General features: G+C 39.1%; 2 protein-coding genes across 6 annotated transcripts in view; one reads left to right on the top strand and one right to left on the bottom strand.

The window, feature by feature from the left end:
- USP8 (ubiquitin specific peptidase 8) overlaps positions 1-5,332 on the top strand; it is a 50,494-nt gene extending 45,162 nt beyond the window's left edge. For all 4 annotated transcript variants that reach the window (XM_012181569.4, XM_004010617.6, XM_012181572.5 and 1 more), the window contains 4 exons: positions 1,181-1,417; positions 2,142-2,284; positions 4,141-4,273; positions 4,443-5,332. In XM_012181569.4, the coding sequence (XP_012036959.2) occupies positions 1,181-1,417; positions 2,142-2,284; positions 4,141-4,273; positions 4,443-4,628 (699 nt within the window). In that variant the 3' untranslated portion in view covers positions 4,629-5,332. The remainder of the gene's footprint in view (positions 1-1,180; positions 1,418-2,141; positions 2,285-4,140; positions 4,274-4,442) is intronic.
- A 15-nt stretch (positions 5,333-5,347) lies between these two features.
- Positions 5,348-18,430, bottom strand: part of USP50 (ubiquitin specific peptidase 50) — a 39,608-nt gene continuing 26,525 nt past the window's right edge. Inside the window, exons 7-8 of one of the 2 annotated variants that reach the window (XM_042252467.2) lie at positions 16,911-17,043; positions 5,348-6,508 (exon numbers count right to left, since the gene is read on the bottom strand). In XM_042252467.2, coding sequence (XP_042108401.1) covers positions 6,317-6,508; positions 16,911-17,043 — 325 coding nt within the window. In that variant the 3' untranslated portion in view covers positions 5,348-6,316. The remainder of the gene's footprint in view (positions 6,509-16,910; positions 17,044-18,430) is intronic. The other variant, XM_027972250.2, reaches the window with a different exon arrangement.

The following is an 18,430-nucleotide window of genomic DNA, read 5'->3' as shown; positions in this document are numbered from 1 at the left end:
CTGGTAGGCTGCAGTCCACGGGGTCGCTAAGAGTCGGACATGACTGAGTGACTTCACTTTCACTTTTCACTTTCGTGCATTGGAGAAGGAAATGGCAACCCACTCCAGTGTTCTTGCCTGGAGAATCCCAGGGATGGGGGAGCCTGGTGGGCTGCCGTCTATGGAGTCGCACAGTCGGACACAACTGAAGTGACTTAGCAGCAGCAGGGACTATGGCATGAAACTTTAAAATAAATACATCTGATAGGTTTACTATTTGAATGGCTGCTAAGTCACTTCAGTTGTGTCCGACTCTGTGCGACCCCATACACGGCAGCCCACCAGGCTCCCCCGTCCCTGGGATTCTCCAGGCAAGAACACTGGAGTGGGTTGCCATTTCCTTCTCCAATGCGCGAAAGTGAAGTCCCTCAGTCGTGTCCGACTCTTAGCGACCCTGTGGACTGTGGCCCACCAGGCTCCTCTATCCATGGGATTTTCCAGGTAAGAGTACTGGAGTGGGGTGCCATTGCCTTCTTCGACTATTTGAATGGCAGTATATACAGTTTCTATTTACTTGTGAAAATGTTAACAGGCTGTATTATTGTGAGGAATTTATAAACATTGTAAATTTGTAAACACAGTTGTCAGAGATCCTGTGTTTGTGACCCATATGACCAAATGATTCATGTGAAAAGTTACTATTCTTTGTATACAATGGCTTCTTTTTAGCACCAAGCTGTCCTCTCAAATACTTTTGCTATCACCTTTCTTACCAGCAAACATAGACATACACATAAAGACACACACATATATGTGTATATGTGTGTGTCTCTATGTGTGTATGTTTATGAAGATAGTGTGTATCCATCCATGAGACTAGGACCGAAACAATGACATCAAGTTGTAGCCCTAACTCCCAGCTATATGTGGAATGTCTTCTCTTTTCAAAATCAGACTTTTCAGCTTTTTAAATAAAAACTTTTTAAGAAATTGAAACTAGTTATGCTCTTTTGATAAAGTGGGTTTTGGTTTTTTGGGGATATATTTTTGGTTAGCATTTTTTTGTAGCATCAAATTTTTTTATTAGAACTCCTTTAATAAGAATTTCTAAATCTGCAAGATTTATACTGAATATATTTTCAATTTTATATTTAAACGTTGACTCTGAGGTATTAATACAGAGTTTACATCTTATTTTCAGGCTGATAATCGGAAGAGACATAAAGAAGAAAATAATGATCATCTCGATGACTTTAAAGCTGCAGAACATGCATGGCAGAAACATAAGCAACTCAATGAATCTATCATTGTTGCACTTTTTCAGGGTCAATTCAAGTCCACAGTACAGTGCCTCACCTGTCACAAAAAGTCTAGGACATTTGAGGCCTTCATGTATTTGTCTCTCCCACTAGCATCTACAAGTAAATGTACATTACAGGTAAATTAAGATTGAGAGAAATGATTTATTGAAGGAAAAAAATTTTTATATGCACATAGAGTTGTACTTTACTTGGTAATTTATTTCTGCTTTTTATCCCTGTAAACATTTTATAGGTTAAAACTCACAGAAAAATTGTTTTAATTAGGCCTATGCAGATTAGAAGAAAATGTGCATTTTTAAAAGAAATTTTCCTTTTAAGAAATACTTTCCTATTAAATATTCTTTTAGAGTTGATAATGTTTTTCAAAGTCTGTATTGAAGTTTTAGAAGTTAATTTGGGAAACTGTATGTTGACTTTAATTCAGGTACACTTTTATAAGAAATTGCTCTACATGAGGTATCAAATAAATATCCTATTTTGCACACAACAGCAGTGTGATTTAGAGAGCTTGTTGACACTTTTAGTGTTAGCCTCTTGTTAGTCAGAACGTCCTGAGCCACCAGGTAGAAGCTGCCCCGTGATGGTCTCAGGACATGCAGACGTCTTCCCTCCTCCATGGGCACAGCACCATCACTCTCCACACTTTGTCCATATCAACTCCTCCCACCTGCTTCCTCAGTAGATCACAACTCTGGAGGTGGACGGGGGGTTTGGGATGGGGGAGCAGGAGCTGCTTTGTAAATAGTTTATTCCTCATGCCTGACAAAGTAATTTATTGAATAGATGCTCAGTAATAAAAAAATACGTTAATAATTATCTACTACTTATTTTTGCCTCCAGGATTGCCTTAGGTTATTTTCCAAAGAAGAAAAACTCACAGATAACAACAGGTTTTACTGCAGTCATTGCAGAGCTCGTCGGGATTCCCTAAAAAAGATAGAAATCTGGAAGCTGCCACCTGTGCTTTTAGTCCATCTGAAACGGTAAAAGGGACACATTTTTCTACCTGTTTAGTACTTTTTAGATGAAGGATTTCTATGTATTTTATTCTAAACTTTATTGTGCTGTCTGCTTAGGATGTATAACAAAGAAAGATTATCAGGTTAGGGTACTTCTAGGGAAATTAGCGGAGAAGGCAGTGGCACCCCACTCCAGTACTCTTGCCTGGAAACTCCCATGGACGGAGGAGCCTGGTGGGCTGTAGTCCATGGGGTTACTAAGAGTTGGACATGACTGAGCGACTTCACTTTCACTTTTCACTTTCATGCACTGGAGAAGGAAACAGCAACCCACTCCAGTGTTCTTGCCTGGAGAATCCCAGGGACGAGGGAGCCTGATGGGCTGCTGTCTGTGGAGTCGCACAGAGTCAGACATGACTGAAGCGACTTAGCAGCAGCAGGGAAGTTAGGGAGAAATGAAGAGGCTCATTCACTTTAGTGTTTGCAATAACGGCAAAATAACAGCACCACTTTTTCATGTAACTCTGTCTTTTAAAATCATTGAAACTGGGGCAGGAGGGATAGATTGGGAGTTTGAGATTGACAAACACTGCTGTATTTAAAACAGATAACCAACCTACTGTATAGCACAGGGACCGCTGTTCAGCATTCTATGATAATCTAAATGGGAGAAGAATTTGAAAAAGAATAGATAGAAGTATAACTGAATCACTTTGCTGTACACCTGAAACTAACACAACACTGTTAATCAATGATACTCCAATATAAAATAAAAAGTTTTTATAAATCAGTGAAACAAAATTATTTTCAAATTATTGGAGATTCTTAGGCAGTTATTTATGTTAATTTCAACACTGATATATTCAAATCTCTTGTGTAGATTTTCTACAAAAGCTTATTAGATCAGTTGTCCTTTTCTGCTTATTGCAGATTGCAAAGGTATACACATTCTACAAATGATTACACATTTGTTCTGTTAAGATTATTAGTGCTGTGTATTATTCTTGGAGAATATCTTAAAGTATAAATGGTTCAGAGTTCACTCTTTAACAAATAATTTTGAAATAACCATATTACACCAACCAGTATTTTGGTGTTTAAAGAAGCAGTGTGTGTTAGGATAATGGAATGCCATTATTTTAGTCACTAGGCTGTGTGCATGCAGTTTCTGGCTCTACTTTCTTCAAGTTCAGTTCAGTTGCTCAGTCGTGTCCAACTCTTTGCAACTCCATGAACCGCAGCATGCCAGGGCTCCCTGTCCATCACCAACTCCTGGAATTTACCCAAACTCATGTCCATTGAGTTGGTGATGCCATCCAACTATCTCATCCTCTGTCGTCCCCTTCTCCTCCTGCCCTCAATCTTTGCCAGCATCAGGGTCTTTTCAAATGAGTCAGCTCTTTGCATCAGGTGGCCAAAGTATTAGAGTTTCAGCTTCAACATCTGCCCATCCAGTGAACACCCAGAACTGATCTCATCTAGGACGGACTGGTTGGATCTCAAAGGACAAGCTTTAATCTGGAGCCACTCTTCTTCTGTTATTTCTCTGTACTTTGTGGTGATTAGCATTATAAACGGGGGTGTTAATAACTTCTTACCTTTGTCAAAGACTCACCTAATAGCTCTAGCTGGTCTAGGGATTAAGGGACCAAGGTATGGCTCTACCTCTACCACTCTGTTTACCTGGGGCAAGACATTTATGCACCTCAGTTTCATTAGACGAGTCCCTCCACTATTAAAATTCTGAGTGTGTGTTTGAAATAGCTTTTATGTCTAAACATAAAAACTGTCTAAAACTCTGGATTGTTGATGAATGAACTAGGGTGCATTTTGATGTCTTTGGTCTGTCAGTGTAACTGCTGTAATGTTTTGCTCTGCAGTTTTTCCTATGATGGCAGGTGGAAACAAAAATTACAGACATCTGTGGACTTTCCATTAGAAAATCTTGACTTGTCGCAGTATGTTATTGGCCCAAAGAACAATCTGAAGAAATACAACTTGTTTTCTGTTTCAGTAAGTATCTCATTGACCTAAATACTTTTTCTTTCGAAGCAAACTAAAAAAACAAGTTTCAGGTTGTTCCTTACCTCACAGGAAAGTAGGAACTACATTAAGGCTTTGAAATTATTGACATATTTTAAATAATTCAATTTGAATTGATTTTCTATCTTGTTTGGTACAGAATCACTACGGTGGGCTGGATGGTGGCCACTACACTGCCTATTGTAAAAATGCAGCAAGACAGCGGTGGTTTAAATTTGACGATCATGAGGTTTCTGATATTTCCATTTCTTCGGTGAAATCTTCAGCAGCTTATATCCTCTTTTATACGTCACTGGGACCACGAATAACTGATGTAGCCACATAAGGAGAAGTAGGTTTTAAGCTAGTTATCTTTTAACAGGCTGAGCAACACAACTCTTGAATTGCTTATAAAGATTCTGGATAGGCATAGCTGACCATTTAAAGGACTTGTAGGACAATGAGAGCTGTGTTACTATATCATATACTTCTGGTCAGCGCCATTATCAAAAAACTGACCAAGAACATTTAACAAGTATTGCAGTAAGCATTCCTTACAGGTACCATTTATTTCAAAACAAGTTTTTTAGTTTGCTCCAAAGTTAAAATAATTAACTAGCTAAGCATTATTATTCTGCTGGTCTAAAAATCATTGTATCCTTTATTTTCCTATTCACTGTTATGGCCTTTTCACATTTCTAAATCCCAGCTTGATCTAATGAATACTCTAGAATGATGTAAAGCAGATAGGAATGTATGTGTATATATTTATTGCACACTTGCACATCAAATCAATGTACATAGTATAATATGTGGTCCTTTTGTGAAGCCTAGAACTCAGAGGATTGCTCCCCCCCGTCCCCTTTTGGCCTATTCTGAGTAACTGCAGTGCTTTCTTAGGGACATGACAGGGCAAAGCTATTTTTCTGTTGGCTTTGGGCTGTATTTGTGCACTAAATCTTTATTCTAAAAAAATAAATGGAAACTTTTCTTTAATTTTTTAAATGAGAATTTTCATTTACACCTACATTAAAATCTTAATGAGAAAAATAATTTAAAACCCTGTAAGTGTTCTGTCTTTAATTTTACACTGTTGAACAGGACAGCAGAATTATAATTTTTCCACACAGTTTATCCCAATACAGTGACTTAAAATTTAGTACACTTATTCTGTTGCATTACTTGATTCCACTCTTCCTTCACCTTGACCATGAACTGCATATAGCACTTATGATTCTCTCAAGAGTTGAAAGTCAAAGTAGGATATAAAACCTTAACACCCAGGCAGACTTATTCTATCACGAGTAGTAGAATTCTTAGGATTAAGGTAAAAAGATGACAGCAAAGTGAACTGCATTATACACCACATCTTTACAAATTAATGTATTAAAAGGGATAGAGGAGCATAGAATTTATCATTTACCTCAGGGACTCGGTTGTTACAGGTAAAGTCAATATAAACACTCCATATAAAAACAAGATTATAAAGGTGCTCCTGAAAGATGTCACCATTAGTGGATTCCCAAGAAGAGGATGAAAGAAAATCGGTTTGAATTGTGAAATGGACGACTTTTCATGTTCTGCAATTAGTCTGAGTGACTTATAGCTTCTTGGCTAAATTATCAGATCAATTAATATTTTCAAATCACAGAGCCACTTGAACAAAAGTTATTTTGGTTTAGCTCCATGAAGTATTTCTGGAAAATAAATTTGTTGGCTGTATCTAATTATAAGATAATCTACGATAAAAATACACATTACTAAACAGTGCACTTTGAAATATGCACACAGTACATAATCTGGGTGCTTTAAAGGTCCCCATCTGTTAGTACTGCATCATTTCTTTGCTGCCTTGTTCAATGGGCTAGGACCCATGTTTGTTATAAACTTACCTTGTAAAAGGTTGCATAATATGCCAGAAGGACTTAAAAATGTCAGCAAATGCAAGTAAGTTGCAAGACTTTTAATGACAAAGCAAAACTTAAGTACCAGGTTCTCACTGCTAGTTTTGCAATTTTCAGAAACACCATTTTCTTAGCTCTTGCATTTTTGTGTAGGTATAGAAAAGGGCTGACAGCTGTAGAACAGGAGATATGCTGCAGCAGTTTGGACTGCAGTATCTGGAATCTCACTGATTCGTGTGTCATCAAAGCTGTACCAGGCCTGGGTCACTGAGTTCTTGGAGAAAGCAGTGTAGTGGCCACCATCCAGATCCCCAAAGTGGTTCTAGGGGAAAGAGGAAACGTCAGACTTAGTGTTAACATTTGAATTCTTAACTGTTACAGCCAAAAATGTAGGGCCACAAAATATTTTTAATAATTGTCCTTTATACTGGATTAAAAGGAAATGACAATTTTAAGTCAAATCATACATGTAGCCTGACTGCTCTATTTTTCATGTCACTGAAATGGTTATACATTAGGTTTATTGACTATTTAATAGAATATGTGAATGAAACAAGATAGTATTTGACAGCAGCTAGTATTTATCAGTTGATACTGAGCACCTACCATCAGTTCAGTTCAGTTGCTCAGTCGTGTCCGACTCTTTTCAACCCAGTGGACTGCAGCACGCCAGGCTTCCCTGTCCATCACCAACTCCTGGAGCTTCTTCAAACTCATGTCCATTGAGTTGGTGATGCCATCCAACCATCTCATCCTCTGTCTTCCCCTTCTCCTCCTGCCTTAAATCTTTCCCAGCATCAGGGTCTTTTCAAATCAGTTAGTTCTTTGCATCAAGTGACCAAAGTACTGGAGTTCAGCTTCAACATCAGTCCTTCCAGTGACTATTCAGAACTGATTTCCTTTAGGATGGATTGGTTGGATCTCCTTGCAGTCTAAGGGACTCTCAAGAGTCTTCTCCAACACCACAGTTCAAAAGCATCAGTTCTTCAGCACTCAGCTTTCTTTATAGTCCAACTCTCATATCCATATAGGACTACTGGAAAAACCATAGTATGACTAGATGGACCTTTGTTGGCAAAGTAATGTCTCTGCTTTTTAATATGCTGTCTAGGTTGGTCATAACTTTTCTTCCAAGGAGCAAGCGTCTTTTAATTTCACGGCTGCAGTCATCATCAGCAGTGATTTTGGCGACCCCCAAAATAAAGTTTCTCACTGTTTGCATTGTTTCCCCATCTATTTGCCATGAAGTGATGGGACCAGATGCCATGATCTTACTTTTCTGAATGTTGAGCTTTAAGCCAACTTTTTTACTCTCCTCTTTCACTTTCATCAAGAGGCTCTTTAGTTCTTCTTCACTTTCTGCCATAAGGGTGGTGTCATCTGCATATCTGAGGTTATTGATATTTCTCCCAGCAATTTTGATTCCAGCTTGTGCTTTGTACAGCCCAGCATTTCGCATAATGTGCTCTGCATATAAGTTAAATAAGTAGGGTGATAATATACAGCCTTGATGTACTCCTTTTCCTATTTGGAACTAGTCTGTTGTTCCATGTCCAGTTCTAACTGTTGCTTCTTGACCTGCGTACAGATTTCTCAGGAGTCAGGTCAGGTGGACTGGAATTCCTATCTCTTGAAGAATTTCCCACGTTTGTTGTGATCCACACAGTCAAAGGATTTGGCATAGTCAATAAAGCAGAAGTAAATATTTTTCTGGAACTCTTGCTTTTCGATGATCCAATAGATACTGGCAATTTGATCTCTGGTTCCTCTGCCTTTTCTAAATCCAGTTTGAACATGTGGAAATTCACAGTTCACATACTGTTGAAGCCTGGCTTGGAGAATTTTGAGCATTACTTTCCTAGCATGTGAGATGAGTGCAATTGTGCAGTAGTTTGAACATCCTTTGGCATTGCCTTTCTTTGGGATTGGAATGAAAATTGACCTTTTCCAGTCCTGTGGCTAGGTTCCAGGTATCTCTTGGGAGTCAAGAGTTTCCTATTACTCCAAGAGATACCTGGAATCAAGAGTACCTACCATACACTGACTATTAAACATCAAAGGAAATTTTAAAATAATAATCATATCTCCTAAATGAACTTATAGTGTAATTTTGAAGATAGGCTAAGATTAGACATGAAAAAAGACATTTAATGTGGCAACAAGACATAAAACGACTGCATATTGTGACCACACAATTTGAGGGGGGTGCACAGCAACAGCTCCCTCAGTCATCCACGGCCCAAAGAAGAACCTGTTGCGTTCGTCTTTCCAAAGCCAGTAGAGGAATGTTTGAAACAAATGCATTGGAGAACCTCATTTCTCAGAAGGTAGTATGGCATACAGCAGGGGTCAGCAAACCGTATCTGGCCATGGATCAGAGCCAGCCCACTGCCTGTTTCTGTATGGCCTGTGAATTAAGAATGCATTTTATATTTTTACATGGTTGAAAAAAGGACATGTGAAAGTTACATGAAATTCAAAATTTTCAATGTCCTTAAATAAAGTTTTATGGGACTACAGCCATGCTCATTTGTTTATAAGTGGCTGCTTTCATACTACAACAGTAAAGTTGAATAACGACTAGATACATGGCCTACAAAGCGTAAAATATTTACTGTCTAGCTTTTTACAGAATAAGTCTGCTTATCAGTGGGGTGGGGGGAGGAAAATGGATTTTTCTAGTCAATTTGACTATGAATTCAGCTTTAATTCCCCTATCTTTTAAGACTGGGTAACAAGACCTTATATACACTACTATTGTATATATGTCTTGTATACAACTACTATTTATCTTGTAGTGCAAGCACATAGGTACTTTTTAAGTGTCCTCTTAGAACTTCATCTTCCTCACATCTCCCCTTACACATTAGAGAAATATCCCAAAGCTAATATTTAAAAGATTCAGGCTCTGGTCCTGATGCTGGCCATGTGACCTTAAGCTGATATGCTTAAATTTCCTTATTTATAAAATGGTGCCCAGAGACTTCCTGGTGGTCTAGTGGTTAAGACACTGTGCTCCCAATACAGGCGGGCCAGGTTCAATCCCTGGTCAGGGAACTAGATCCCACATGCTCCAACAAAGATTGAAGATCCCCAGGTCACAGCTAAGACCCAGCACAGCCAAATAAGTAAGTAAATACTTAAGTATTTAAGTAAATACTTAAAATGTCCATAAGGCTATGCTAAGTCACTTCAGTCGTGTCTGACTCTGTGCGACCCCTTACATGGCAGCCCACCAGGCTCCCCGTCCTAGGGATTCTCCAGGCAAGAACACTGGAGTGGGTTGCCATTTCCTTCTCCAATGCATGAAAGTGAAAAGTGAAAGTGAAGTCGCTCAGTCATGTCCGACCCTCAGCGACCCCATGGACTGCAGCCTACCAGGCTCCTCCATCCATGGGATTTCCAGGCCAGAGTACTGGAGTGGGTTGCCATTTCCTTCTCCAAATATCCATAATAGTGTGATGTAATTTGGTTGAGAAAAACAAAACGTCTGGTGGATACAGATGATGAGTAATGTTCTAAAGTGACTAGACAGATCATGGGTAGAATATGTTCAGTTTTGATGGCTTGCTGTAAAAAAAAAAAAAACAAAAACAAAAACGAACATAGCAGAAGCAGGTGAAGCATCATTCTTGACTTCCGTTCCCAGTTATTTTTGGCAAACAGCTAGCCTGAACGTCTTCATATGAAAGTGTAAGGAATGCTGAATGAAACACGATAAATACCCATTGAAATACATGGCTAACTTTAAAGATGGTATAGTGAGACTAATCTCAAGGGGCCAAGTACAGAGGAAATAAAAGATGAGTGTGATATATGGTTGATGCTGTGACTGGGAGCAAAGGCAGTTTCTGGACTCTGGAACCACTGTGCTTGGGTTTTAAGGGTAGCACAAGGGTTGGAGGTAAAGTTAAGTCCCTGCAAGGTGAGGCGTTGGAATGAAATTCACACACATAGCCACAACCTCTTAAAAGAGACTGACCCTCAATAACAGAACAAATGGGACTTCCCTGGTGGTCCAGTGGTTAAGAATCCACCTTGCAATGCAGAGGATGCAGGTTAGATCCCTGGTGGGGGAACTAGGATCCTACATGCTGGAGGCCAACCAAACCCGAGGGCTGTAACTACTGAGCCTGGGCTCTACAGCCCATGCACCACAACCACAGAGAAGTGCGTTGCTGCAACAAAAGATCCTGCATGCCATGCTGCACCTAAAACCTGACACAGCTAAATAAATATTTGTTTAAAAAAAAAGAGTAAATGACGGGGGGAATCTATCCTCCAGTGTTTAGCTAAGCTTAGGCTCTGGGTACAAAGAATAAAATAAATTCCTAGAAATTTGTTACCACAGACCTGGCTTCTTTGGGGGATTCAGATTTAAACTGTTAATACCCGTGTGTGTCAGAATCCTGTGAATTTAATGTAAGAATAGAATTATTTGGGGATTGCTTGGCAAAAGAAAAGAGAATTACTTTCTAAATTGATGGACCTTAATTCAGGCTGCACAGGATAACCACACATTAAGGAGAAAAAGCCAGTGATGCTGAACTCACAATTCAATATTACAGAACACACAAGGAAACAATTCACCACGAGGAACAGAAGGCAATAAATAAGAAGATTAAACCCCAAGCACTTTAGGTAATAGAGACTATACAGAAAGTATACATTTTAAGAACAGGAAGCAAACTCTGGAAACTTCAAAAGAACTTACAGAAATGATAAACACTTGAAATTAAAAATTTCAAGTGTTGAGAGTACATAGTGCATAGAATTGAAGAGATAATGGATAAATTATACAGATGAAACTGAGGAAATTAGCCTGAATGTAGTAGTGGCAGGAAGTTGAAAGAGAATATTCAGTATATGCCTAGTAGAAGTGCTGGAGAATAGAGCACAGGAACAAGGCATTACTGAAAGTGACAATGACTAGAAATGGTTAAGGAAAGACATGAATCTTCAAATTTAGAAAATACGGTGAACCAAGGGTAAATAAAAATAATACTACAAGACAACAAACACAAAGTTTTAAAGTCAACAGGAAAAAAGGATCATCCACAAAAGAATAACATGATGGCAGAACTCCACGGCAGCCATATAAACCTGAAATAGTTTTAAAACAATAAAACATAACTGCATCCAGAATTTGCTCTCTAGTTAAAGCATTCAAGAATCAAAGTAAACAAAAGATTTTTTTCAGTCAGAGACTTAAGACTTCAGGATAACAGACTTGATGTAAAGTCCACTGAAGTACGTCCTACACAAACAAAATTGAGTACAAGTGAAAAAGTGATATGTAAGAGAGCCTGAGGACTTCCCTGGCGGTCCAGTGGTTAAGAACCCACCTGCCAATGCAGGGGATATGGGTTTGATCCCTGGTCTAGGAAAATTCCACATGCCCGTGGAGCAACTAATAAGCCCATGCGCCACAACTACTGAGAATGAATGCCAAGACTCCTGAAGCCCACATGCTCCAGAGCCTGTGCACTGCAACTATACCAGAGCCAACGCACTGGAACCATTTAAGTCTGTGTGCTGCAACCACTGAAATTCATGCACCCTAGGGCCTGTGCTATAAACAAGACAACCGCAACGAGAAGCCTGCGAACCACAATTATAGAGTAGCTCCTGCTCGCGGCAACTAGGGAAAGCCTGCAAGTAGCAGTGAAGACCAGCCAAAAGTTAAAAAAAGACAAAAAACTGATATATATATATATATATCTTTCAGTTATTCAGTTAGTTAAAGCAGATAAAAACTAAGAATATATACTTGAACAACAGCAAATTTTATTTAATGGACATATGGAACTCTGAACCTAATTTAAAAATTCTTTTCAAGCACACATAAAACTAGTACAAAAAGCAACAAGTATCAACCTGTACTATGAGTGGATAATATTGGACCATATTTTCTGATAAAAATGCAGTTAAGTTAGAAATTAGTAACAGAAATATGACTATATAGAATTATGTTTGGAATTTTTGAAATGCACCTCTAAATAACAAGTTGATGGAAATCAAAGGAAGTTAAAGATGGGAAATTAAAAACCAGAAATCAATGTAATAGAACACAAATAATCAAAAAACCATAAGCTGGTTCTTTCAGATAACAAAATAGATAAATTATAGTGTTAAGGATAAACAAAGGGAGAAGTGACAATTCAGTTATGATGTTTAGTCCCTCAGTCATGTTCGACTCTTTGCAACCCCATGAACTACAGCCTGCCAGGCTCCTCTGTCCATGGGATTTCCTAGGCAAGAATACTGGAGGCATTGCCATTTTCTTCTCCAAGGGGTCTTCCTGACCCAGGCATAGAATCTCCTGCAAGCCCCCTGAATTGCAGGAAGATTCTTTACTGCTGAGACACTGGTAAACAATTTTCTGCCAATAAATTTGAAATGCAAAAAAAAGAAAGGGATTTTAAATATTCTTAAAACCATGTTAAAATAAAATAGAGCTTTTATAAGTTAAAACAGATAAGTGTCTTAATGATCTTTGGGTAGAGCAAGCTGTGGTAGTTTCACACAATGGACTATTATACAGCAATGAAAGTGAAAGTGAAGTCGCTCAGTTGTGTCCGATTCTTTGCGACCCCATGGACTGTAGCCTACCAGCCTCTTCCATCCATGGGATTTTCCAGGCAAGAATACTGGAGTGGGTTGCCATTTCCTTCTCCAGGAGATCTTCCTGACCCAGGGATTGAACCTGGGTCTCCCACATTGTAGGCAGACGCTTTACGATCTGAGCCACCAGGGAAGTCCAACGAAGATGAGTAAGCCACAATACATGCAGTAATATGAATGAATGTTGCATAATTTTGAGTGAAAGAAGTCAGACACAAAAGAGTCCACACAGTAGGATTTCATTTCTATAAAGCAGAAGAACTGGCAAAACCTGTCAGCAGCCAGTGGTCTCCTGGACTAGAAGGGGTCACACAGGCAGGTACTGGTAATATTCTACTTGAACCATATTCTGGTTACACTGGCAGGTTACCTTTTTGCAATTTTACTGAGTTTTACATTCATGGTTTCCATTTTTAGAAAACAGACATGGGGACATGGGGCGGGGGAGGGTGGGACAAAGTGGGAGATTAGGATTGACATAGATACACTACCATGCATAAAACAGATAGCTAGTGGGAAGCTGCTGTATGGCACTGAGAGTTCAGCTTGGTGCTCTGTGATAACCCAGATGGGTGCAATGGGAGGGATGGGGGTAGAAGGGAGTCCCAAGGAGGGGATGTATGTATACATATAGCTGATTCACTTTATTGTACAACAGAAACTAGCACATTGTAAAGCAATTATACTCTAAAAAAAAAAAATGAAGTAACAGAAACTCCTCGATAGACTCACCATGGCTAAAGCAAAGTGATCAAATATTTCAAAATCTACTCACCAAGAACAAAAATTCCAGGACCAGATAGTTTTTTTGTTTAATTATACCAGACTTTCAAGAAACAAGTTATTTTTATCTTAAACAGACTGTGCCAGAGAATAGAAAAGAATGGCAAACCTATTTTATGAGGCTAGAAACAGACTGATCCTAAAACAAAACAGGCTGATCCCTAAAACAAAAACAGAAAAGGACAGTATGAGAAAGAAAGTTACAGGTTAGTTTCTTGATTGTGAAAATAGATACTAAAAATGTGAAAACATTTTTAGCAAAAAAAATTAAGTAGAAAATCAATGTTGTTTGCTATGTTAATAGAATAAAGGAGAGATTCACGTCAGTAATCTTCAAAATGTGATCTGGAAGAATAAAGTTTCATGTGTTAGCACATGACAATGCACTATACAAAATTGTGAGAGCAAAATATTAGAAACAACCTAGATACAAAGAATTACTAAAAGCAGGTTAAATGTATGCACTAAAGCTAATATATCAATATGGATTAATATCACAAAAATAAAGCTGAGGAAAAAGTTACAGAAGGATATGTAGGTTAATGATACTAGATTTATAAAACATGCAAAACACACTATATCACACATACATGTGTGACAAGAGTATGAAAGAATGCATGGGAATGTGCTATGCTGTGCTAAGTCACTCAGTCATGTCCGACACTCTGCGACCCTATGGACTACAGCCCGCCAGGCTCCTCTGTCCATGGGATTCTGTAGGCAAAAATACTGCAGTGGGTTGTCATGCCCTTCTCCAGGGGACCTTCCCAAACCAGGGATCGAATCCATGTCTCTTACACCTCCTGCACTGGCTGGCAGGTTCTTTATCACTAGCACCACTTGGGAAGTCCTGCGTGGGAGTAATTCCTTCCAAATTCAGGACAGTGGTTACAGCTGAGAAGGGAGCGAAGTAGAGTTGTTAAAGATACGCAGAGGCTTGATTTTTTTCTACAATATTCTATTCTTAACATCTGTGTGTACATATTGTGTTTTCTTTGCCTGAAATATTTGATAATTTTAAAAAGTTTTCCTAGAAACTAATCATTTGAAGAGGGTTGAAGGGGGTAAATGCTGTTAGTGTATGATCACTATTTTCAAATATTTGAAGGATTGTCACATATAAGACATGTAAGATACAAGGACAGGGAAGCCTAGTATGCTGCAGTCCATGGGGTTGCAAAGAGTCGCACACAACTGAGTGACTGAACAACAACACATATAAGAAATAAGAATGAGTTCTGTTTGGCTAACACATATGTACAAGCATTTGTTAACCAAAAAGTCACATAGGTGTTAACTGTGCTGTGTTCAGTTGTATCCCACTCTTGCGACCCTGTGGACGGTACCCTGCCAGGCTCCTCTGTCCATGGCTTTTTCCAGGCAAGAAGACTGGAGTGGGTCGCCATCTCCTTCTCTAGGGATCAAACCCACTTCTCTTGCATCTTCTGCACTGGGAAGTGGACTCTTTACCAACCGAGAAGCCCAAAGAGTTTGGGCCCAATGTAGAGAGACAAGTTAACAGTCAGAGGTAGCATAACATAATAGTGAGAGCAGGACTGTTTGGAGCAGCCTGCCTGGCTTCAGACCCTGGCTCTGCTCTTTGTAGGCATTAGATGGAGCAGATTATTTAACCTCTGTTCCTGTTTCCCATTCTGTAAGATGGGGATGATAATAGTGCCCACACCTCACAGGGCTACATAAGAATTAAATGGTTGATTACTTGTAAAGTGCTTGGAACACTATCTGGTACATAGCAAGCACTATATGTTTGTAAAATCAAACAAATCTGGTAGATAAAGAGCCTTCCTTGTAAAGCACAGAGCTCTTTAAGGGTTTATTCGAAAGCTGGATAAATATCTGTTAAGGATGGTGTGGAGGCAATCCTTCCTTTTTGGGCCAGGGTTGAATACTTCTCAAACTTCAGTACACTTTCCAGTCACATGGGGATCTTGCAAGTTTCCAGTCAGTAAGTCAGTTGGGTGGAGCCTGATATTTCTTATTTCTATCAGGTGTCTCCTGGGGAATGACACCTTGTGTAGCAGAGTTCTGGATGGCCTTTCCCCAGGACCATACATCACAGTTTCTAAGATGCTTAGTTCTTATTTCTGATCAATCACCAACTTTCAGTAAATTCTAGCTATATTTCTTTCAAAATCAATTTTTACCCTTCAATTAACTAATAATAATTTAAACAAAGGATTAAGAATTTATAGGAAGCTTGGGTGACTCTTTTAAATATAAACATATACCTTTTCATACTGTAGATAATTATCATACAAGTTTTTATAAATTCTGCTTTTAGATTTTTTATTTAAAGCAGAAACAGTTATAATGAGAAGTTAAAACAGTAAAATACAGAGGTGGGGCAATTCCTATATCATTTGGGAATTCACATTAGAGTCTATTATGATAGAGAAGAGGATGTCACTCTAGATTTCCAAATTGGCAAGTTAGAGAAGAAAAACCATATTAAAGGGCAGGATAAATTAGAAAGAAGAATGTCAAAGATCAACATAAAAAGGCTAAAGTAAAGGATCTTTTTTAAGTTTGAAGTATGGTTCTCAGTTGAGCGATGTTACAGAGAAAGACCAGTTGAAACAATATTTTATATTAATTCAGTGATAAGCTTAATAGCAAATTAGACTTCAGCACACAAGAGGACTCTGGTAAATCACACTGGGATCGAGTGGGAGCCTTGCCCATCTGACACTGGACACAACTGGACCTCCAAGTTCAAGTGAAACTGGAATGTTCAACTGAAACCTGAATGTTCTGAAGACGATAGCACTGTGATCAAGAACAGAAACCTAGAGATGGCCTTGTGCTTGGGGTAGGTTGATGCTGTGGGAAGTTGTAGAAGGTCTGGTCTGAATTATACTCCATGATTTCTTTCCTTCAGGGAATCCTCAATGATGACAGTTGATTCAGAGCCAATGGAATCCCCAGAGTTTCCTCAGGACTGATGCTCACAGGCACTGATTATGTTTGGGGGGCTTTCACCATAGAGAGGCTCATGATTATTCAACATAAAGCTATTGGAACCAACTTGTGCTGCCCACTGCCCAGGGCACAGCTCACAAATCCCTAGATCTGAAATAGCCATGGAGTAGTGGGACAGTAAGGAGGCAGTGTAGAGGACATTGTATTCTTTAACTGTGGTACTGTCCAAGGTCAAAGCAGGCAGTTTCCAGGCTCTATTTTGTTTTTAAAAGAACAGTACAGAAGTCAGGAAGAGATAGGAGTAATCATTCAAGCAAATAATTCTACAGTTTTCTTTAAACTTGTGTTACTTTATATAGTTTCAGCATTTTACTCACCACCACTGCACAGAGGTTATATTTAGGATGTTTCCGAAAAATTGGACAAATGTAAGGAGTAAGGTCCAAGTTAGTGAGCGGGTAATGAATATCTGTCCTCAGTTTCCTTTTCATTGTACCCAGAATGTCAAACCTGGAGAGATAAAATAAATGTGTGAGATAGTAAGTTTGTAAACCACTCATGAATGAAGTCCACATACTTTCACAAGTTCGTAGTTAAAAGTAATTTCTTGGAAAGATTATTTGGTGCTGACCCTTACAAAAATTACTTTGTCTCATTACATATATTTAGAATCTTCGCATCCACAAGCCTTGCCAAAACTGAGGCTGGAGTGGGCCAAAGGCCTGAGTCAAGGAATGAGATGGATTAGAGTCAATCTAGCAGGAGGAAAAGAATGGAATTAAAGCCAGGATCAGCACTGGAGGAGTAGAAATCACACTGGTGGTTTCCTGAAGTCTTCCCTCCAGCAGATGCTGTTTACCCTAACCAAGCTGACTCAGCTTTTTCTTATCTTGATTTCCACACACACTGTCTTGGCAGTGTCCTGTTTTCCAGCTCTGGGGTTTTAATACATCTTTAATAAGATAAAGCTTGGTGAAAAATCTTGTCACATTTTCTAGGTGTTACATAGATCAGCAAATCTGAGGTCATATCAGAATCACTCCAGAGCTTTTTAAAAAATACATTATGTTCATTTTGGAAAAGTGGTTGATTTAGGTCTAGAGGTGGGAAATTACTGGGTGAGCCTAAGATATTCTTGTGCCAGAAAGTAAAGAATCTTGTTTGCAAAACCTAAAGAAATATCAAGGGGAAAAGGGGGAAAGATTGAAGGCAGGAGGAGAAGGGGAAGACAGAGGATGAGATGGTTGGACGGCATCACCAACTTGATGGACATGAGTTTGAGCAAGCTCCAGGAGTTGGTGATGGACAGGGAAGCCTGGCATGCTGCAGTCCAGGGGGTCGCAAAGAGTCAGACACAACAGAGTGACTAAACTGAAAGGAATATCGTTATCATGTGACCCCATATGATATGATATCATATGATCCCATGCCTAGGTATCAGCTCAAAAGAAACGAAGAGGTTTTATATCCACATAAAAACCTATATGCAAATGTTTGTAGCAGCTGTATTCCTATCTGCCCCAAACTGGAAACAACCCAAATGTTCATCAACTGGTGAATGGATCAATAATTTTGTTACATTCATAAAAGGGTATATACTACATAGCAATCAAAAGAAGGAACCATAGCTACATTCCACAACATGGATTAATCTCATTGTTCTAAGTGAAAGAAGCCAAACTCAAAAGGTCACATATGGTGTAACATAGGACATTCTGGAAAAGGTGAAACTATAACAATGGAAATCATATCAGAAGTTTCTATAGTTCATGTATGCTGCTGCTGCTGCTGCTAAGGCGCTTCAGTCATGTCTGACTCTGTGTGACCCCAGAGACGGCAGCCCACCAGGCTCCTCCGTCCCTGGGATTCTCCAGGCAAGAACACTGGAGTGGGTTGC

The sequence above is a fragment of the Ovis aries genome, chromosome 7 (assembly GCF_016772045.2).
Source record: "Ovis aries strain OAR_USU_Benz2616 breed Rambouillet chromosome 7, ARS-UI_Ramb_v3.0, whole genome shotgun sequence".
Taxonomy (NCBI): Eukaryota; Metazoa; Chordata; class Mammalia; order Artiodactyla; family Bovidae; genus Ovis; species Ovis aries.
The sequence above is the reverse complement of the archived record's forward strand: the minus strand, read 5'-3'. Positions and strand labels throughout refer to the sequence as shown.